We start from the raw sequence: 23,310 nt of genomic DNA on the forward strand, positions 1-23,310 counted from the left end.
AAACATTTACAGAAAGCTCTTCTAAAATCAAGCTAGTACCTCAAAATTATTTTAGCACTTCTCCTTCAGTGTGTATTTGCATACCTGTATATTGTGACAAAAAAAAATGCCTTTTCAGAGATAGGGTTGGAATAGGAGAGGCAGGCATCAAATATGTAAACCGACCGGCTATTTATAATACATCCGCGTAGAATTGCGGCGAGGGTTAATTTATTTTAAGGCATCCTGTAATTAGAAGTGTATTTTTTTATTTCTCATTTTCTAACTTTCTATTTTATACGCACTTCGGCAAGTTAAATTAAGCATGATACGGGTGCAAAAATGAGACAGGTTTAGAGCACAACTATATTTTGACAGATACGCTTCTAAAACAAGTTATCGTTTTAAACTTTTAATATTCGGATGCGGCGAAGCGCCCTGGCTAAAACGAGGTTAGAACTATTTTCTCCCTTTATTCCTGGAATCCTGGGATACAACAGCAAATATTCCCCAAGATTCCGAAAGATCGTATGTGAGCCTGATTGTTGTGAGTGTGTAGCCAGATTGGAGAATTTTTTATTCATAGAAATTATTAAAAAATAACATTAAGAAACAAAAAGAGTACATTAATTATTAGACAAGTAGAAAAAACGGAATCATTATTTCGATCCAAAACTTTGAATCGGGGTCGATGATACCGATCCAAAATACAATTACTTTTCCCCTCCGGTTTTTCTTTTTCCTGTGTGGCCCCTCATGCTACGCAATGTAGAAAATATACAATTATATTAGCTCAGAGGATTTGGACTTGGGTCCATGTGGAGAAGTATAAAAAAAAAAAAAAATTGCATTGAAGTGGAGTCCACAGTCAAAACGGAAGAGATGAAGAAAATTTTGATAGGGTCCACATTACAAAATAAAAGTGTAGAAGAGAACAAAAGTGGTGTCCATACGGAAAGCTAAAAAACTGGAGATGAAAAAATAAAAAAATTTCGATCGGTATCACTGAATCATATTGGATCGAAAACAATGTCTCCGATCTTTCTAAATATCTAACAATTGATGTACTATTTTTATTTCTCTTTGTTATTTTTAATCATTTCTAAACAATTGATCAATCTAAACAAAGAATGCGTTTAAAAATGAAAAATATCAGCGTGTTAATGTAACATAGTCACACACTCTATTACTTAAATTTAAATTTATTGAATAGACTTTAGACGGACAAATTTAAACCGATCTATTTTACGTGATATATTTACAAATAAAATTTATATATTTTTACATTTATTTAAAGTAAAGCTGTCAAAAAATAATGAATAATAAATGCATTAAAATTAACTTATAAATCTTTATTTTTTAACCATTTGACTTTATGCTAACTGAATTCAAAAATTTATATTATTTGTTTGTAAATGCATCTCCTGAAATGGATCGATTTCAACGATTTGGATTCGTTATTAAAACAAATTCAATAATTTTTTTAATAGATAGCATGACATATCACTGTGCTACAAATAGAGTGGCACGGTAGCCTTATTCTTTAAAAATTACAATAAGAAAATTAACTATATCCCAATTTATGAATTTCATTTAAAATCCATATTATTTTTTTCATTTTTGTTGATCTCTTCTAAAGCATTAAGCCTAGTACCTTTATCGAGGCCAGTTGCAAGCTTGAAATGCACAAACATATAGAAACCCTCATAACATACATTGAGCACTAAAATAAAACTAGGAGATAAAATTGTATCAATGCATTCATTATCATTTAACCATTTTCAACCCATTGAAACAAGTCATGTTATATGTATGCATTATAAATAGATAATCTATGCGAACCGCCTACAATAAAGGGAATTTCATAAATAAAATGGAGATGTTTTACAGAATCACAAAACAAAAGGATAGAGGGTTCCTTCTTCTTTTTTTCCTTTTTCTTTTTTTTTGCAGTACTAAATAAAGGGGGCATTATGGAGTCCCAACAACCTGAAAGTAAAAGCTGATAATTAACACATGGAAGTACCATTTTGATAAACAAGTTTCTCTACTTATCTTTCATTGTGATAGAGTAAGCCCAAACTGGGTTTAAATAAGGGTTCAATTAAAAATCAGATTTTGACCTTTATTGGGCGTAATTAAAATTTTGTAGTACCACACCTAGCCAATTAAACTGAGAATCTAACCTCGATTAGCATCTTAAATGCATAGTAGATGAAGAAATCATCCTTTTTTGGCTGAGATTTGGGGTGGTAGTGTACCACAAATAATATCCCAAAGAGGAGAGGTGATCCCGAAGCCCTTGTTCTGAATTCTGAAGTGATGGTTCAGGTGGTATTTCTGACAGCAGTATAAAAATATATAAAAACTAATATTAGCGAATTTATTTCTTAGAGATAAAGGGCGCTATCAAAGAGGAGAGGTGATCCCGAAGCCCTTGTTCTGAATTCTGAAGTGATGGTTCAGGTGGTATTTCTGACAGCAGTATAAAAATATATAAAAACTAATATTAGCGAATTTATTTCTTAGAGATAAAGGGCGCTATCAGGGAACAAGAAGAAAATTTGTTGTGGAAGATTCTTGAATTGATAGGTAGGAACAAGGGCAAGACATTACCTACCCCTCCCTCAAAAAAATAAACAATAGTAATAAAACAAACAAACAAACAAGTACCACATAACCTAATGTAAAGAGCAAAAAAGAACAAAAGGCAATTTCATTTTGTTGTACCATTCAATCTCAAGTTAGGGTTTTCATGCATAAACAAAAGAAAAGAAGAAGAAAACAGAAACCTTGAGATGCTTTGCAGGGTTGTAGAGAGGCTGACCGTGGTGAAGATAGTAGTGTGTACAATCATACATCACATATCCCAGTAGCCCCCCTCCAAATACAGCTGGAGTTGTAGATGGTGTTGTGAATAAGCTTATCAGATTCCAAAACTACACCAAGCAAAAGAGTCACTCTTATACTTTCACCTTCTATATTTCAGCAATGTGGGGTAGCTTGCTTGGAGAAATTTTAAGAGAGCAAAAGGAATTAAAAAAATAAAAGCAGTACTGGTATACACAAAATGGCAGTTGCAGCAGGAGGGAAGACAAGACGGAGCCCATCCATGGGGTGCTTATGATGGCACCCATGTAGAAGGTAATGTGCCGTATTTGCCCTGAAAGTATAAAATGCGAGTATCATGTAAATATCTTGTATAAGAACAAGTGCTGTCATCAAATACCATCCTGTAAACAGAAAAATGAAACTTTTCATGTACGCTACTATTTTGGATTAAGCATATATTGCAAGAATTGCACAAATTAGCATGAACATTTAACAATTTGCATGTTTCTTGTTTTGGTAGTGTTCTACTGCTGTAATAGTTTCTCAAGGTATTGATAAGGAAAATTTTCTAAAATCCTACTGAAGAGGTTTCATACCAGTAGCTTGTGGTGTTGATATGGAAGAGAAAACGATGCAAGATATACTCCGCCAAGGTCCAAATAAAAATGCCCAACGAGGCCATTAGTGCAACATCTGACAAGCTATGGCCCATCCTCAGTGAAGTCGTCAATAACCAGCACACTACTGGGAGCCATATTAATGGTACTGCATACCACTTGGTGCGGGTTAAGAACTGTCAAAAGTTTATAATAAAATTTATCATATTATTTACAGAACATCCATATTCTTCAATGTAAGGTGTCAAGATAGCAATCGCATAATCATGTCAGCGGTGAAAGGTAAAGATGCATAAAGGAAACTGCATGTTAGATGCCAGCCCTGGTTGGCTGTTTTTATTGGCAATTCTGTTAATTTTCTTATTTTAGATTCCACTTTCAGAGTTCTATCATAATTAGAACTGTATATGCAATTTTCTTATTTTAGATTCCATTTTCTTATTTTCTTATTATTCTTTTTTTCTTGAATAACATCATAATTAGCAATGGTCATCAATAGGGCATGTGCTATATATGCAATTTAATGGGGGAAAGGAAAATAGAAATGTAAGATTGGAATGGCTAAATTCCAACGGAACTTTGATTAAAAAAAATAAAAATCCAACAGAACTTGATGGATAACTCTAAAAGTAAAAGGGAAGGAGAAAAGGGTGTTGTGTTGTTGTGCCAGTACCTCCAGAACATCATTTCCAAAAAAAATTGGGCCCTCCTTGCTGACAATGGGCTGATGTACCCATTCTTGGTATCGCTCCCCTAGATGACCAACCTGAATTTTAAAAGGCAGGTACTTAAATTATAGTAACCGGATAATGATAGATGGATTGCAGAAAGGTGCAATGCCAGTTGTTATAGGTACCAGTTTTGCATGATACCAAGCATGGCAGGTACAATACACACAAATGAAGAATAATCGAGCAACTGGTACATTACACGTGTCTGGGTATTAAGGTCAAAGCAGTTGGTATCAGTTTAATCTACCACCTAAAACAAATAGCAGTTTATTCAAGTTTACAGCTTATATGTGTACTCAGTACCATAGGGTCAGAGCAGTTGGTAGCAGTTCAATGAGCTTTACCTGAAAAACCAGAGGCTTATTCAAGTCTACAGTGAACTCCTCCTGAGCAACCATCTTGAATTCCTACAATAAGAAATTAACAATTACTCAATACTGATACAACAACATACGTAAATAGTTCAGAAAGAATATCTGTTATTTTCAACTTAATTGGTTGAAAAGTTATGGTTATATATTTATAATACTATATAATATAATATAGAGGAGGGTTCAAATGCCTCCATTTTTTGTGCCTCCATCATGCCTCCATTTTTTAAAACTTTAATAACTAAAAATTTGAAACTTAAAAGTCAAAATAAAACCGCTGGATATGATCTACATCATTTTATCTATGCACATGTAAAATATTACTACATTTCAACTTTGTTTTGGTTATCATCAAGGGATTGTAAAAAAATATACTAATGTGGATAATTTCTAGACGTTGATTTTTCAACTTACTAATTCGCATAAAAACAAAATTGAAATGTGATAATATTTTATGAGCATATAGAGAAAATAACATAGATCACATCTAACAATTTTATTTTCACATTTATAATTTAAATTTAGAGTTATTTAAGTTTTAAAAAATGGTGGCATTTGAACCCTCCTCTATGATATAATATGCAAGACACTTAAGTAGTTAAGTGGGCCATATAGTTACGTGGATTAAAATATCAGAATAGATAAAATTGACAGCAAGCACTGAAGACTGAACTATGCTCAAACTTAAATCGCGTCAAATCAAAAGTGCAGCATAACTCTCAAATCTACTAAGAACTCGAGAATAATCGAGCTAGATAAATCACCTCGATGGAACAAGTCTTACAAAAATGTACCTACAGTGCAGGAAGCGAGAGACCAATTTGACAAAAAGTAACCCGCTGAATTGACAATTTTTTACAAATTAAAATGAAAAGAGGGGTAGAAGCAAGGCAATGGTACGTACTTGGAGCAATATCACGAGATCTGAGAAAATCTTACAAAAATAAACCTTTCGCTTCTCTCGATCTCAGATTCTCCGAGGAAAAAGAAGAGTCTCAGAGAGGAGAGGGGTAATGTGGTGTATTTCTTTCTTCTTCTTTTTTTTTTTTTTTACTTGGACTCTTATTGTGTCCATTCCTTGACCCTTTTTACTGCCACTAATCTTTCTGTTTCACGTGCTAGACCCGAAATATGTTCGGATCTCGTATGACGCTTGGAAGTTACCGAATGTGAAACAATTGCATGATGTTCAATGCATAGTGATGAATTGATGATTCGGAAAGGTCCGACGAGTTAAAAAGTTTCGTGATTCAGAAATAATTTCGATATAATTTGAAAATAATTTAAAATTTTATATTGAATTCGGATCGAATATTTTAGTCTCATTGGAAAGTTAAAAAAATATATGTTAGAATTTTTTTAGGTTCAAAAAATAATTTGACTATAATTCGTAAAATTTGCAAATAATTCGGAAATTATTTGGATATACTGAATAATACGCAGATTGATCTGTTAATAGCTCAAATTCGGATAATTCACAAATCTTATTACTATGGTTGAATGTACTATATATATTATTGTTATTAAAATTGGATCAGACTGATGGCTAAACTGGAAAAAACGGACCAGGAACCATGTCCGGTTTCGATTCGGATACCAAATAAGCATGTAAACCGGAAAATAAAATAAAAAAATTGCAGATTTTCAAAAAAAAGCCGGTGAACCAAGTAAAAAAAATCGATTTTTTCAATGTGTGAACCAAGCCAAAATATTGATTGCACTTTGCACATTAATTCATTTGTTTTAGGGAGAAAAGTTAGCGCCTTTTGAGGATAAAATGTAACATGTGGTGGATATATTTTATGAATAAGTATTTATTGTCTTTTGTGTTATATACAGGGTTGTTGAAAGGTGGCTGAGTAAACTCCAATATTTTCAATTTTCTTTAACAAGTACCTAAAAAATATATTAAATATTATAATTTGTATGCCTCAGCGGCTCAGCCCCTGTGAATATACAGAAAATTAAAGAGTTCATATGTAAAAGTAACATCAACTATTTTGGTATGATTTCACGTGACCAGTGACCTCATTTGAAAACTTAAAAGAGTTGTTTAATATTATAATATAGAAAAGTACAAACTAGAATAGAGAAAAGACAATATGCACACGGTTACCGAAAAAAAGAAAAAATATTGTAATTTTAGAAGAGCAATGACAAGAGAAAAAATAGCTAATAAAATTAGTTAAGATGAGATTATTGTCGAATTTGAACTTTTAAAAAAGCATAGGTATAAATTAAATTAATATAAAAAAAATATGATGTTTGAATATACTATTTTTTTTTATATTGTTAAACATGTTATTTATTGGTGTTTGTTAATTATTGTAAGTTTTATAAAATCAAATAGTGAAGAATCATATTATTTTGTATTTTATAGATTTTGATTTTGATTATAATATTTTTGTAGTAAATGATATTTAGAACTTTAATAACTCCATTTTTTAAAACTTTAATAACTCAAAATTTAAAACTTAAAATAAAACCGTTAGATGTGATCTATGTTATTTTCTCTATATGCTTATAAAAATTATCACATTTCAATTTTTTTTTATGTGAATCAATAAGTTGAAAAATCAACGTCTAGAAATTATCCACATTAGTACTTTTTTTACAAGCGCTTGATGACAATCAAAATAAAATTAAAATGTTATAATTTTTTACACGTGCGTAGATTAAATAATGGAGGTATTTGAACCCTCCTCTTTTTTAAATAATTATGTGTTTGGATATGATTAAATAATCGTCACAATATTATATTTTATTACAAAATATTTTGAAATGCTGAAATTTTAATATGAGTCGTAAGAAGTTTCTTTTATCACAACAAAATGAAATTGTTTTATATAATCATTCAATTGTAAATAAAGTATAAAATATTAAATCTCTTTGATGTCAAATTACATCAAAGTATTTCTATGATGTCTTATTTTTAATAATTGTAAGAATAAATTTTACATATTTTGAGCATAAGAAAATATATTCTTGTATTTTGAATAATCTGTAAATTTATTTTTAAAGTATATTATTTAATGTAGAACTTTTCACTGTATAAATAGTTTTTTATAAGAGTAGAACTAGGGTGTTCTTAAGTTCACCAAGTCTCTTGGTGAATTCAAGTCTAAAAGTCATTGAAACGACTTCAAATGACGAATCTGAATTGTTAAAATCCGCCTATCTTACTAGTGATGCATCTACATGTGAAAAATTTAAACATTTAAATTAATTTAGTATAAAATCAAGCTGTCAAAATTAGAAGGTTAATAAATTAATTTTAATGCATTCATTTTTTGAATCTTTTTTTATCACTTTACTCTATGCAAAATTAATTTTAAAATTAAATTTTTTTACATATAGACACATCACTCATAAGATATGTGTTCGTCGTTTAAAGCTGATTTAATGAATTTTATACTTGAGTTCACCAAGAGGATTGATGAACTTAAGAACACCCTAGTTAAAATCTCTCTTTTTATAATAACATTTATATTTCATATAAAGATTTGTTTAGAACTAAAAGCTTAATTGTTGTTGTTGTTATTGTTGTATTTAGAATTTCATATAAAATATATATATTTTAAAAAACTAGCAATTAAATCGGTTGATCTATTAGTTTGACTGGTGAACCATTAATCTAGAGCTTTACTAGGTTGAGGTCTGATCAGATTCTAATAATATTGATATAGATTATTGAACTGAGTAGTTTTTAATCAGATTCTAGGAAAAAGGAGTAAATAAATTAGCATTGTTGTTTTAACTTCATACAGCACGCAAACAATAGAATCGAAATAAAAAACATACGATTAGTACATACTTAAAAGTCAAAACAGCACCGTTATTATCCTTTACCCGTAAAAAGCTCGTTGTGTGTAGCGCATCAAAAGGCGAGCTACATGAAATTATGGCCCAAATCGTTAAATCGAGTCTGAACCGTCAAACATCTTTAATTATCTTGCACGCCGTGAGACTAGAAATAATATTATTTTTTTTGTTAAAGCAGGTGATTGGTCAACAATTTTAGTTTTAAAAAAGAATAAGAAGAAGGAACTTTCTCCTTCTGTTAAATTCTTTGATTTCAATATCTGGAGCACAATAAAAAATTTATTTCTCGTCTCTATTTTGAATTTGGAAAACTACAGAATTTGAATTCAATGTCTCTACTCTGATACCGTATTAACTAATCGGTTATTTTATAATGGGGTCATTTGATTATTATATTATTGAAAAGAGTTGCTTTGAATCACAATTTTCAATTAATCGACCTGAATCTCCTCCAATTTCGTACACAAATAATTCCTTTTAACTTGCATTTTTAACTATCGACAATTATAATGGCGTAAATAAAATTTTCTAAGTAGCACGGTTTATTTGATGGCAAATACTGGTATATAGGGCTTCAGCAAGACACTAATCAAATGTATTTGAAAAAACAAAATATAGCACATCAATTACGGAAGATTTTCAAATTCAGTTATTATTATGTAACCTTTTTTAAAAGGTTTGCTTATGATTGCTTGAAGTAAAATTGCTCAGATCTCACCTACCAAAAAGGAAATTAAAGATAGACTATGGATGTTTTTTTTATGGAGTCTGACTATTATGAAATTAGTGTTATTTTAGTTGTAGTGACACTGACATTAAAATTTAAATAATGAATCCAAACTGTTTAAACTAATCAATCTTAGGAGTAATGTATTTACATGAAAAAATATCAATTTTCAAATTTATTTTGTTTGAAGTCAAACGGTAAAAAAAAAATTATTTTAAATTAATACTAATGCATTTTTTTTTTACCACTTGACTTCGTACTAACTGAATTCGAAAACTTATAATTGTTGCATTTCGATACATCACTCGTAAAGTATATCAGTTTCAACGGTTTGAATTCGTTGTTTGAAGTCTATTTGATAGATTTCAGAGTCAGTATCACTACGGCTAAAATAACACTGATGTCATAATAGCATTGTTAGATATGTGTTCTAAAAGTTATCTTATGTTAATCACTTTTACATGTTATGTTTATTAATTAGATGCTACATATATTTTGTTCCATGAAATTTATGTTTATCTATAGAAGTGTTCAAGAATATGTTTTTGGTCTTGAACCATAGAACTCTATATGATGACAAATATAAATCTCTAAAATGTTCACAAACTTGGTTATTAGCATGGAATACTAATATACCATGATAAGTTTGTCATATTGATTAAAGTACATTGTAGTTCTATAAATATTGATAAAAGATTATCGTTTAATAACATGAGTATATGAAATGTTTCATATATTGAACAGATCCAACAAATGAAAATATTATATGTGTTTATGTTAGTGTCATTAATATTTTCATTGTGTCCGGAATTCTAAGATATGAGATGTATTTCTTTTTCACATGAGAAATATATAACGTGATTAGTATTAAAAACTACTTATCATAAGTGGTGATAAAATATTAGTTCCTTATATATAACTTGTGCGGGAGAAAGATATATGTCAATAGTATTATTGCCCCTCATTTATAATGAGTGATGATATTTTATGGACCCCTTGGTAAAGTAGAATTATAATGCATGCAATATAACTGAAATGCAGTTATATATTTATAATTTATTTAAGAGACAAAGAAACGAATATATAATACAAAGATGACACAGTCTGACTTTGTATAATATTCATAATATCATGTGACAAGGAACAGACACGAGTGATGTTAATTATAACATTACTTTAAGAGATCGTGTATTGTAAAAGGATACTTTACATCTGTGTCATTTGAGTAATTATAATGTATAGCTAGTACCGCTTATAGTTTATGATAATAAAATATTTTATACCATTGCCAACATGACATGGATCCCACAGGGTCACACCAATAAGGAATTAATTAGAAATACTAGCTCCTGGATTTATTTGACATGTATGACATGGCTAATAAATGAGTTTCTCTACTTAAAACATGAGATAAATAATTATAAGAATAATTATGAGATATTTTGGATTTAATTAAATATTTAATGCAATCCAAATATCTGAAAAGATCAAGCGGAAAAAATCTTTATGGGCTGCAAAAGAGAGTTTTTGTGGGTAGTAAAGAGTCTGAATTTTTACCACAGTTCCTGGCCAAAACAAAAATAGTTCCTAGCCAAAACCAAAGTGCAGAAATACAGTGTGTTCGGCCAGAGCCAAAACAGACAGTTCCTGGCCGAAACGAGGCCGGAACAACTGCCCAGAAAGCAGTATTTTTGAGGATAACTATTTCTGGCTGAAAGGGAACCATTGGAATAACTTCTAGGATGTGAGAACTGTCTCTATAACTGCATATAGGTTATTTAAAGGGGTCTCCACTGCCTAGAAGAGATATGTTTTGATTTAGAGAGTAAAATTCTGCCTATATACTATCTTTCTCCCATTTTGATATCTCATGTGTTGAGAAACCACAAACCTTAAACTCAAAATCTTCCATTGGAGTATAGGGATTAAGGAGCGACTGAAATAGTACTCTATAGCAAGAGGAAACTTCAGTTTCTAATTAATTTCTTGGTGGATACCGTGGAGGGCTTCTAATTTGAAGTCTCAACTTGGTGCAATACACACAAGAAGACTGTATCGACAAACGAAGGTATCCAAGAGATCTAGAAGAGAATACGATTTCTCTCTATTTACCAAATTGACATTTAGTAGAGGTATATCCAATTCTCATCTAATAGATAGATTTGTGATGAATTGAATGAGCAAATATCAATTTGCATGCATATAAATTACTTTAATAGAATTAGCATAATAAAGTAGATTCGTAGATGCTTAAAAAGGGATTAAAAATTTTAATTTTATCACCTTTTACGCATCATAAAATCCTTCAAGCATAACTCTTTCTTATGACTTGTCTGAAGTGTTTTAATATAACAAGTTTGACGATTATACAGAAGAGATTAACGCCTCAGCAATTGTCACAACTAGCGAAGCAGGATGCAGCTAATTGGAGGACTATAGGTAGACAACGTGTACAAGTTAATGGGATAGGATAGGTTGAGAGTATTTGTGTAGGTCCTCGTAAATATTTAGTATTTTATTTCTCCTTAAACGAGCTTTGTAATTATGTTTTTTTTTTATCAATATTCAAAATGTCGGCTATGTCGACCTTCAAAAAAAACTCAAAACTTGGGAGTTGAAACTGGAGGGAAAAATGGTGAGATTACCTTGCCGCTCTTGTTCGACTCACAAAATAATGTGATGATGATTGTTGTTACTTTTCAAGAACAACAAAGTGATAGGTACATATACATGAGATTTTTTAAATAGTATTCCTTTAAATTATTTCAACGGAACAAGTTTTCTTTGGACATATTTTTGAAAACTAGCATCCACCAATTCCTATGATTGGTGTAGAAAAAAAAAACTCCACCTACACCCGTCCTAGGAAGCGGTGGAGCCAGTTTTGCACCAGAAGATAGCCTTGCCACAGAAGATCCCTCATCTATACCTTCACCGATCCTTAGGACCGGTGGAGCCTTGATTTTGAATTTTAACACCATAGCTTTTATATGCTAGAGAAAGCTATTTTTCTTTTGGTTCAGAACTATCAAAGTGTCGCATTTAATGTGAGCATAAACTGTCAGGAGGAAAACCCAGGCCATTCAAAACCACAAAAAAAATATACAATTTTATTCTGCGTTCAGCATTTGGACCGAGTCTGCATTTTTTTATGCAGTGACTGATAGGACTCTTTTTATTTAAAGGAGGGTTTATATTGACAAATCAAACCTATTTGACAACTGTGACTACCAACAAAATGGTTACAAAATCAATAATAAAATTGTAGATAAGCTTTGATAGATGAACAATCAGATTAGAATTGCACCATATTTGATACACAACCATTTTGTCAGTAGTTATGCTTGTGAAATTAAGTTTGTTGTCAGTACAATCAATAAATTATTTGAATAAAACTCATGGACCCCACCATCACCCTAGACCAACATGGCAAAGTTCCAAAAAAATCACGCAAAGTTCCAAAAAGTCACACAGTGTGCCAGTATTATTTAGGGCCTGTTCGGCAGACGGACGGGAATAGGAATAGGAATGGGATTGCAAAATTTTTGAACTAAATTTTACTGTTCACGTGGGAAAAAGAAAATTCAATCTGAGTGAATTTTTTTTTCCCACGTGAACAGTAAAATCCGAACACGCCCTTAAACTGTTGAGATGCGAATTCAAACCTACACCGGTCCACAGGACCGGTGGAGATGTTTTTTGAAACTACCAATACAGGATCGGTGTAGGTTTTGGTGTGGTCTTTGGTGCAGCGGTCTTTGGTGCAGCATATCTGTGGCGGGATAAATGTTGGCTCCACCGGTCCTTAGGACCAGTGTAGGTGGGGTTTTTTTTTTCTACACCGATTATAAGGATCGGTGGAGGCTAGTTTTCGAAAATCTGTTCAAAAAAGACTTGTTTCATTGAAATAATTTATATGAATACTATTTAAAAAAAAAATCTATACATGATACCAAACTTTTTCCGTCTAATTCTTATAATATAATAAATTATGTTTTCTTCAAACTTTTTCTTTAATTGTTGTCCAAATTGATATTTTATTGTATCTGATTAACTAGAATGTTGTTTGAACTTATTTAATACATATAAACAAACTTGTATTAATAGGTAACAACTAATTATTTGTATATATTTCACACCTGATTAAACAAATTTGTACGAGAGGAACAATAGGGCAAAGCACAAAGGAGAGAACAAGGAGCGTCTAAAAATTTAATTGCTGATCGTCTGGTTTCACAGATGTGATCACAAATCAGACTGAATAAAGAGTTAAAGACTTATAGAAGCAACGACAAATTCGTTTTTTTTTTTTACGCTATGATTGAACTCTCTTTTATTTCACCATGCTTCCATACCAGTTTGTTAGAATTTTGTGCAAAGAAAAAGAAGAGGAGAGACACAAACTCTGTGAAATAAACTGAATTTACTAATTTTCTCAAAAGTCTAAATCACATAGTACACATTAGCAAGATGCATACTCCAATGGAATCAAATAGTAATTTGAATCATAACTTAACATTATTTTTGTTAGAGATGCATCCACAAAAAATTTATATTTTTGAAGTTCAATTAAAATTATTACATAGTTAATAAAATCTATCTATTTTATGACATCTTAATCTAGTATAAATTAAAATTTATAATTCGTAAAATTGTATGTGAATGAACAGTTCATAAAAAAAAAAAAAGATCAACGATTTGAATTTAATATTTATGTTTCAAAATTAAATTAAAATTAAAAAAATTAAAGTTGTGATATACAGTGTAACTCAAAAACTTTTTTTTTTCAAAAAAAAAACTTACAATAACCGTCCTCAAAGATATTTGGTCAGCACTGTTCAGCATCCACCAAACTAGGTTTTCTCACTTTTGAGAGCAATAAATTTAAGAAAGAAAAGAAAAGCAAAGTCGAAAGAAGGTCCATTAACAGCAAATCAGCAACTAAAGGCCTTTAGGTCTTTTAAAAAAGCCCATTGTGCTTTCCAACTTTTTAGTGCTAATTTCAGTTAAAAGTTAAAACTATGATCTACTTTTCAATAAAAGCACACAACACTCTGAAAGCTTATTGGGTTGTTGATCATCGACAATAGATTTTATTTGATAATATCAATAAGCATAGATACATTACATATCAATTTAAATATAGTATAAATGATGTGATCTATACAATGCAAATTTTGTCATCGCCAGTATTTAACGGTTTATATTTAACAATGCTTATTAAGGTGTCAGACAATATCCATATATGACAGATAAATTTATGAGTTTTATATAACAACTGTTCCAAAATCTTTTGAATTTCACGAATATTTTTTTGGCTTATTTTGAGAAATATTATTGAAATTGTCGAAACTGTCAACATAATGTTTTTAAAATATCATAACCTAAATTTGTTTTAATTTTGTTTGCTGACTTTCATTAAGAAATAAAACAACGTTTACTCATTTCATTTCATTTCAATCTGTCAAACTCAAACGGTTAATCATTTTGTCATTGTCAAAACTAATAACTACTACTCGTGAGTCGTGACCGTGACCAGGGGCGGATCTACTGTAGCACAGGGGGGTTAGCTGCCCCCCGCTGGATTTTCAAAAATATTGCTAAAAATATGCTTTTCGGACCTCTGCCCCTCCCTGGAATTCAAATTGCCCCCCTTAGCCCATTTTGGAATTCTAATAGACAGAACGGAGCCCATATAAACTCTGAGCGAAACAAATTAGCGGAGCTCAAATAGGCGCTGATCCCAAATAGCGAAAATTAGTTGAACCAAAATGTTTTTATTTTTTATTTTTGAATTCAAAGGCAGAGGCTGCTAAGTTGAACCAAAATGTTGATTTCACAAAATGATATGTGCATACTTAATCTGCAGGGATATTAAAACTTTTTTGTGTGAAACTTGATACTTAATCAGTAGGGACACTAAATGACTCTAATCAGACATTGAATTGATCTGATGTTGATGCCCATCGAACCGTCTTTCAGAAGCTGAACTCAACTTTTTTTTTTCACACACAAACATCAATACACCACCACCCAATCTCCCACAAAATAAATAAAATGGCAGAAGAAGGGGAAGAGGAAGAGGGAGGGATAGTACCAACTCTTCAGGAACATGCAATGAGATGAATTCCTTATACTTGGTACCGAGCTCCTACTTGCTCTGGAGCTATGTTAACCCCGATACTTCTATATAGACTCTGTACCCATATCCGATACATATCGGATACGGATACGTGACTGATACGGCTACGATACGTATCGAATACGCCAGCTGGCGTATCCTAATTATCTTGATACGGTCTCCGATACACTTTGACTCGCATTGATACCGTCTGGATACGACGGGATACGCGGATTCTGCAGATTTGAACAATTTTTATAGCGCAGGACTGTGAACCGCGCATGGACCGGCACAGCGCTGTGCACCGTGAACCGTGTGAACCGCGCATGGACCATTACAAAAACCAATTTTCTACTGCCAAGAGAGGCTCGAACCCTGGTACCAATGTTTTAATATTTGGTCTATTCGGCCGAATATTCGTATTCGGTTGGAAACTGAATAGGAAATGAGTATTCAGTCCAATATTCGATTTCGAATATTCGGCCACATATTCGGCTGAATATTTTTTTCCACATATTGTCTATTCGGCCGAATATTTCCGAATAGAGAATAAAAATCCGAATAAGAACCGAATATTTTCGAATAAGAACCGAATATTTCCGAATAGAGGGTAAAAATCCGAATAAGAACCGAATAAGTTATAATTTCATTTATTTAAGTTTGAACTTATGTTTTATTTATGCTTATTTGTAGTTTTGTAATTTGTACTATGAGTTGTTAACTTATTCTAACTTGTGTTATGTTTTATTTATGTTTATTTGTAATGTTCATCTATGCTTATTAGAGTTAATGCCTATGATTTTTCATTTGAAAATCCGAATATATAAATTCGAATAAAAATTCGAATATTCGGCCGCATACTGTATATGCGGTATTCGGTGGCTTTCCGAATACCGAATAAGAACTGATTATTAAAACACTGCCTGGTACTAAAGCATATACACGTCCCCCTTTACCACTGCACCACTTAGTTTTCTTGTCTAAAGCTAGTTTCTAATGTATTTAATATATACTTCGATTATCTTGAATTTTTCTCCATTTAATTTATATACTAGAAATGTTAAATTAATAATATAATTAATATAATAAATAATAATATATATATATAATAGATGTATCGTATTCTTAATTTTTGAAAATTACTGTATCGTCATATCCGTATTGTATCCAATACGATACCCGTACCCGTATTAATGCAACATAGCTCTAAAGTGATCTAAGTGTTTTAGATATGTGTAGTTGTGATATTTTTGTGCTTTTTTGTAAATTTTTACCTTCTATAGATTTGGAGATTGTAATGACGTTAACTCTATTAGTTTCAATGAGAAATTGTGAACTTTTACCCACTTTTTCGAAAAAAAAAAATGGCAAAGAAAACAACGGAGCAGAATTATGGAAGTTTCTCGCTTTCCAAATTATTCTTGATAATTATGCAGCAGTTGTATAGTTGCTAGTTGTTACATGCATGCCACATTGATAATATTATTATAATTGTATCCGGAGAAAAAAAAAAAAGAATTAACATTAAATGCAAGAGCAGTTGCTTTTATCTTTCTATTGTTTATTTGCTGGGGTATTAATTTAATTTGTTTTCGTTGAATGGTCGAGATTGTTTAAATCTTGTAAAAAGATTAGTAATTTAGGTATTCTGAGTTGTATTAGAAAATTTAAGTCATGTATCTTGATAACTGTAGAGATTAATAGTTAGATAGTTGAGAAGAACTAGAAGAGTGAGAAGATAAATAAAATGTGCTTTGGCAAATAAAAGAATGCGGGTATTTCTGAGGACGTTAAATAATAAGAGAGATTTGAAGTGAGAAAAAAAAAATGAAAAGGAAGAGAGACTGAAAAAGACGAATAGCCAAATTTGTGGTTTATTAATTATTTTTTACTTATCTAAAAAAATAGTAAATTTTTTTTTAAAATATAAAATTTGGTCTTCAAACACATATTAATATGGAGAACAAGATGAACGGTTCGGATTGACCGTTAAGATTTTAAAAACTCGAATATTGAGCGGTAGCACCGTAGCTCTCTATGCAACCCATAGCACTGTAGATCCGTAGCCTTACTCTTTTCGAAAATAACATCTAAAAAATGTTAGAGCATCTATTTTGGGCTACTCATTTATCAATAATAAATATGCAATTATTAAAAAATCTCAATAATTACTAACAACAAATATTTTTTTACAAATTAAAATTAAATTTATTATTAATAACTATATATTTTATACAACAGATAAATAATTTAAAAAATAATGAGAGAGGAACATCAAACGACACTCAAAGGAGTGGTGATTGGTTTAATAGATATCAAATCAAATTCTGTTGAAGTTTGATTGGAATGGTTCGATTAACTGTTCTGATTCATGTACACTTATTCCACATATATCTTAAAGATATCGGATCAAAACACTTGTTCCACACAAATTTTAAAATTATATATGTAAATTTTAATGGAATCAAACCACTTTGATATGAATATTGTTATTACTTGAATCTAACAAAGCTGAACAGGAAATAAATCTGCTGATTCTAAAGAATCACATGTACCTGCAATTTCAAGAATTCTCAACCTCTGAGATATCTCATATTTTGCGTGACTTATTGAAAAATCTCAACCGTTCAAAGACGTTATGCACGAATCTCAAAGCTCAAACAATATTGGCCCCTGCGCTATATCCGAGTAGGCACCGAACACGTAGGTCATGCAAAATATGAGATATCTCAGAGGATGTGCACTCCAATTTCAAATGCACTCGTTAATTTCTCTCCAGACGTGAATTTCAAAAACAAAAAAATGGATCAATTTGAAATTGCAGATATTGTGATTCTTTGAAATCACAACAGATTTATTTTCAAAAGAAGACCAATAATTGTGAAGCAAGCGTCCTCTGTGGTGTGCATGGATACAATAACCCATGCAGCGAGTCACTGTCAAGCTATGTTACTTGCTACTTTATATATAGTCCCGTATCCTATTCGATACGTGTCGTATTGTTATATCGATACTCGTATATCATCCGATATTTATATTGTATAATATCATACCATCGTATACGATACGATCAAAGTTCTAAATAGCGATTATAGCACTATAATTTTTTAGGTCCGAAAAAGCTATAGCTAGCTATTTAGAATCATTATAAAAGAAAAGCGGTTAATAGCGTTATAGCTTTTGAGATCCGAAAAAACTATAGTGCACCTATTGCGTAGCTATAGCTAGTACCATACTGTTTTTATGCAATATAGCTCTCGAAGTGTCAACAGAGTGTCTTCGGTATTCATTTTAAATCGAATAATTAAATGTAAGCAAAAAAAAAAATCAAATAATTAAGTAATAATAATCGCCTGCCCCCACCATATTTTCCTCTTAAAGACTCTTAAATTATATGTTCTATGTCATAGACCCCGTCATATAGTGATGCTTGCAACGTGACAAAGAAGAAAACCACATGGAAGATGTGAATAGAAAATAAATAATTGTTGATTATTTTTTCATGATACACGCTTCTATACTTTTCGAGAAATTTGCTTGATAATTCTCCTGGTTAGCATAATGAAATTTCCAGAAATTTGCTTGATAATTTTCATAGTTAGCAATTTAGCATAATAAAACGAGTAAAATTGGAGTATCTTTAAGTTTACTAAATTTCTTCTTGAGTTTTAACTTAAAAACATATCAAATCAAATTACGAATTTAAATAGTTAAAATCGATCTAATTTTTTAAGTGATGCGTTTAAATTCAAATTTTATAATTACTTGAATAAGTTTGTAAAAAATTCAAGAGCGAGGCTATGGTACTATGCATATTACGATTTGGCACCGTCCTACGGCTCTATATTAGAGTTTTCAAATCTTAACGATCGATCCAAACCGTTCATCTTGTTCTCCATATTAATATGTGTTTGGAGATCAAATTTTACATTTTTTGAAATTTTTTTACTACTTTTTAGATTTATTGAAAATCACTGTTTTTGGATGGTCCAGAATTTTCAGATCAAGTGATTTTCTAAATATCTAAAAAAATTTCAAAAAATGTAAAATTTGGTCTCCAAACATATATTAATATGGAGAACAAGATGAACGGTTCAGATCGACCGTTATAATTTGAAAACTCGAATATAGAGCCGTAGCACAGTAACAACCCGTGATATGCATAGTACCATAGACTCACTCAAAAATCAAAGTAGTAGAAAATGAATTTATAAGTTAATTTTGTTGCATTTATTACTGTAATTCTCCTCTTATTAAAGTACAGATATTTTCAAATTGAAATAATTCACAACAACAAAGTAGTAAAAATTATTGACAATCAAGTATCGGAACTTTTGTTTAGAATTTAACGACTAGAATTAAGAATTAAGAAGGTCAAATTATAGAAAAAAATCTGAAAAAACGAAAACAGCAAGTTTGTTTAAAGTTAATATTTTTCCCCAACTATACAAAATGATGCCAAAATTCAATTACACATAAACCTTTGAAGAAGCTTCTTCGCTTACGAAGGTTCGAAAGAGATAACAAACGAAGAAAATTAGGAGGGAAATTAACTATTTTCCATTAAAGAACCAATCTGATGCTTTCTCTTCTTTCGTTCGTTCCTTGCCAATTCAAGCAAACTTACAGATGTAAAACAAAAAATGGTGAGAATAAGCGCTGTCGCCTTGCCTTCTATCAGCCCAAACAGGATCACCATAAGAAAAACTATGAACCAAGAGATGCCTTCTTTAATTTCACACCTTTGCGAGATCTCTCCTTCCTTAATTTGAATTGGAGAAATTTCTCTTGTCAATTGCTCTTCTTGGTACTCTGTTACCAAATTGACAACATCATCTTCCTCCTTCTCGCCATTAGAAGCAGTTTCCATCTCTTTACCCCTGATAGAGTCATCCAAAGGTCCATCTTTCTCTCGTAATTTCTTCTTACTCCGATTCTTCAAAAATAATCTCTTCAAAATATTCTTTTTCTTTAAATCTCTCGCCTGAACCTGACAAAAATCAGTGCTCTCTTCCCCAATTTCGTCAAATTCCCTTGATTGATTCAATTCGCATTGGATCTCCAATTCAATTGAGTCTGATTCGGTCTGAATCTCAACCTCTCGAATCGGAGAAACAAGCGGAAAGCTCCTCTCTTCCAACCACAAATTTGTCCTCGCTTCAGCACAGGGTTTGAAGAACTGAACCAAATTGAACCTCACTGAATCGAAAAACCATGCACAAAAAGCGAGAGCTGTAAAACCGACAACCAATTTCTTCCCAAAAATTGCCAAAAGGGCTAAGGCGAAAATATTCACAGTCACAACAAACCCAATTCCCAAGGAATTCCTTCTCTGACAAACTAAAACATCATCCGAAACAGAAGGAATCCTCTCTTCCTCTGCAATAATGACTTCTTCAACAGACCCACTAGAGATCAAGACATGTGACGTGGCCGAATCAGAGGGGTCGAAGGAAGAACCAACAGTCAATAAACATTCTGAATTGGTTACTTGTCGTTTTTTCTTTGTTTTCTTAGAGGGCTTCTTGAGGCGACTCTGGTTTTTGACATAGAGATCGGCGAGAGACGTCGGAAAGCCGGTCTGAAGCGGAAGCGAACCAGCTGTTCCGGACCGACGATCGGGTCGGAGGGAAGAGATGAACCGGACGAGAGCCAAACCGGCTCGAGGCTTCTTCGACGGGCTCGGCATCTCGCCGGGTCCCGGTTCATGTGCGGTTCTTAGAGTGGTGTTTTCTGTTTGTTGATGCGTGATGGACGGGGTTGGTTTTGGTTTGGTCTTTGCTTAAGAGGGATTTTAAACAAATGAGGTGGGAATAATGTGGGATTTGTTTCGTTTAAACATTTGGTTAACGACCCGACGGGAAAATATATAAAGGGGGTCAAACGGGAATTTCTGGGTTTGGTGTGACGATGACTCTGTGTCCTGATTATGGTACAAATAGATTTAACCTTCAGTTCCTGTGTTTTACTCTTTTAATTTGTAGTATTTAGCGCCATGGTAATAAGATAGAAATTAAATTAAAAATTAATTAGACAGCTCTAAATTCATAATTTATAGTATTTATTAGGTATTTGAATTTTAGCTATCACTATGATTTTGTTTGAACATTTCAATTTTTGTCATTTGTATAACTGGGGCATGCTAAAATGTCCCAGTAAACAATTATGGATTAATCTGTATTTAACATTGATTGAAAGACATTAATTAATGTTGAAAGGTATATATTTTTTATTCTACGCAATGTTTATGTACGTCGGTCGGTCACACTATGAAATTAATATGATAACTTGATAAGTCAGCTACCAGCATAATAATTTAGAACATATACCATTCTAGCTGCACAGATGACCACATAATGTTCCACAAACAATCGAATGGTCACCCAATCGCGAGCGTGAAAACTACGGGTTTGAAGAAGTAAACGCGTTTAGTTGTAACTGCATCGTACTGGGCTCGGAACTTCGCATGTGCTAAAATGGGTGGTCCCCGACATCGGACGGCTGTGATCCGATCATACACCGAGTATCACAGTCTAGGTCGGAGCAGGAACAGGTTTGAGTTTGACCGTGTTTTTGGTTAGAGAAAGTGTAGTTTGACTCATGGACGTGGTGCACGTGCTAGGTTATGCTTAGGGGGACACAAGGACACAACCCACGGGCTTTCTTGGTTAGTGTGCTCTTTTCATTTTATTAAATCGTTTTAGATAAGCTTGTCAACTAAGTGATGTTCATTAACTAAGTACCTATGTATGTGCATCTAATAATAATTCATGAATTATTGGAATTTAGAAAGTTGGCGCGGTGTATTGTTTCCCTTTTAACTTCTGCAGTAGGGCGGTAAATGAGCTGACTTTGAGCGAATTATTTCTAACTCGAACTCGGCTCGTTTAATAAACGAGCGAGCCAACTTGAGTTGAGATGATAATAACGAGTTATAGAGCCAATTCGAATTCAGCTCGTTATCAACTCGAGTTGGCTCACAACTCATTTAACCAGTGATAGTATTACAACACAAGTTCAAACTCAGCTCGTTATCAATTCGAGTTGACTCACAACTCGTTTAACCAGTGATAGTATTACAACACAAGTTCAAACATATTTTACATGAATTTCAAAGCATAAATAACAGTCTAGAGATTTGAGTTTTATTATTTTGGAATTTATTGTGATCAATATTATGTAACTTTATGTAACTCGAGTTATAAATGAGCGAGTTGGGGCCAACTCGAACTCAGCTCATTTATTAAACGAGTTGACCAACTCGAGTTATAAATGAGCGAGTTACGAGTTCGAGCTTTTTTTGCCCAGCCCTATTCTACAGTAGAAGAGAAGGAGAAAAGGAAATAAAACATAACCTTGGTCCTTGGATGTAAATGTAATTTATAATTGCACGGTGCGCAGCTGGAAGTTGGGCCCCATTAACAATGAAAAAAATTGAAGGGAAGATTATAATAAGTTGAATTTATTGCTAACTCGAAAAGGTTTACTTGGTGGAAAGGGCACTCGTGAAGTGTGCTTGTAATAAATATTACTGCATAATGTTGTCCAGATTTTTAGTTAATTAAGAAACGAATATGATGTTTTGGAATGATTGTCTGATGGATCTCTTCCGTGTTATGAGGATTGAGGATCAAATATCAAATCAAATCATGATTATTGGCTTGTAGCAGAGCAAAAAAAATATCTATATATTTAGCATCCCACGAGTAGCATGCTTGCTTGTTGAATGGTGTGTGCATCGTGCACCAATACACTAAAATATTACAAACAAAAGGTCCATGTGAACTGGTTTATGCCAAATAAATTGTCCCCTCTTTATTATTGGAATTTTTTTCATAAATCATAATTAATAAATCAAAAATTAGGAAACCAATATGATTGCTTTTTTTTTTTTGAAAAACCATAAGGACTGGACTATCCGTTCGGTCTCCAAAATTTCCTTTTCCCAGACCGAATGGACCATTCGGTCTCAACTTTTTTTTTTTAATTTTTTCAGTTTTTTTTTTCATTTTTTTCCATCTGCGGCCACAGAAGATCCCTTCCTGCGTTTTTTTTCCCAGAGCGAATGCTCCGTTCGATCTCCATGTTTATTTTTTTTTAACCCAACGAC

General features: G+C 32.1%; 2 protein-coding genes across 4 annotated transcripts; both read right to left on the reverse strand.

Annotated features, from left to right (window-relative positions):
• Positions 1 to 1,726: 1,726 nt before the first annotated feature.
• LOC144572646 (dihydroceramide fatty acyl 2-hydroxylase FAH1-like) lies at positions 1,727 to 5,555 on the reverse strand. 3 transcript variants are annotated; one of them, XM_078322296.1, is made up of 9 exons: positions 5,435 to 5,546; positions 5,295 to 5,324; positions 4,504 to 4,566; positions 4,102 to 4,194; positions 3,408 to 3,604; positions 3,037 to 3,142; positions 2,772 to 2,918; positions 2,166 to 2,319; positions 1,727 to 1,968 (listed from the first exon to the last, which is right to left on the reverse strand). In XM_078322296.1, the coding sequence occupies exons 3-8, from the start codon at positions 4,555 to 4,557 to the stop codon at positions 2,203 to 2,205; spliced, it is 714 nt and encodes a 237-aa protein (XP_078178422.1). In that variant the 5' UTR covers positions 4,558 to 4,566; positions 5,295 to 5,324; positions 5,435 to 5,546; the 3' UTR covers positions 1,727 to 1,968; positions 2,166 to 2,202. The 3 variants fall into 3 exon arrangements, with proteins under 3 accessions (XP_078178422.1, XP_078178421.1, XP_078178423.1); XM_078322295.1 differs by lacking the exon at positions 5,295 to 5,324 and having other exon boundaries at positions 5,435 to 5,555; XM_078322297.1 differs by lacking the exons at positions 5,295 to 5,324; positions 5,435 to 5,546 and adding an exon at positions 5,204 to 5,227.
• A 13,971-nt stretch (positions 5,556 to 19,526) lies between these two features.
• LOC144572482 (uncharacterized) lies at positions 19,527 to 21,040 on the reverse strand. Its single transcript, XM_078322073.1, has one exon. It carries the CDS (start codon positions 20,887 to 20,889, stop codon positions 19,750 to 19,752), a length of 1,140 nt encoding a protein of 379 aa, XP_078178199.1. The 5' UTR covers positions 20,890 to 21,040; the 3' UTR covers positions 19,527 to 19,749.
• Positions 21,041 to 23,310: the final 2,270 nt, after the last annotated feature.

Source organism: Carex rostrata, chromosome 20, assembly GCF_964058835.1.
Source record: "Carex rostrata chromosome 20, lpCarRost1.2, whole genome shotgun sequence".
NCBI lineage: Eukaryota > Viridiplantae > Streptophyta > Magnoliopsida > Poales > Cyperaceae > Carex > Carex rostrata.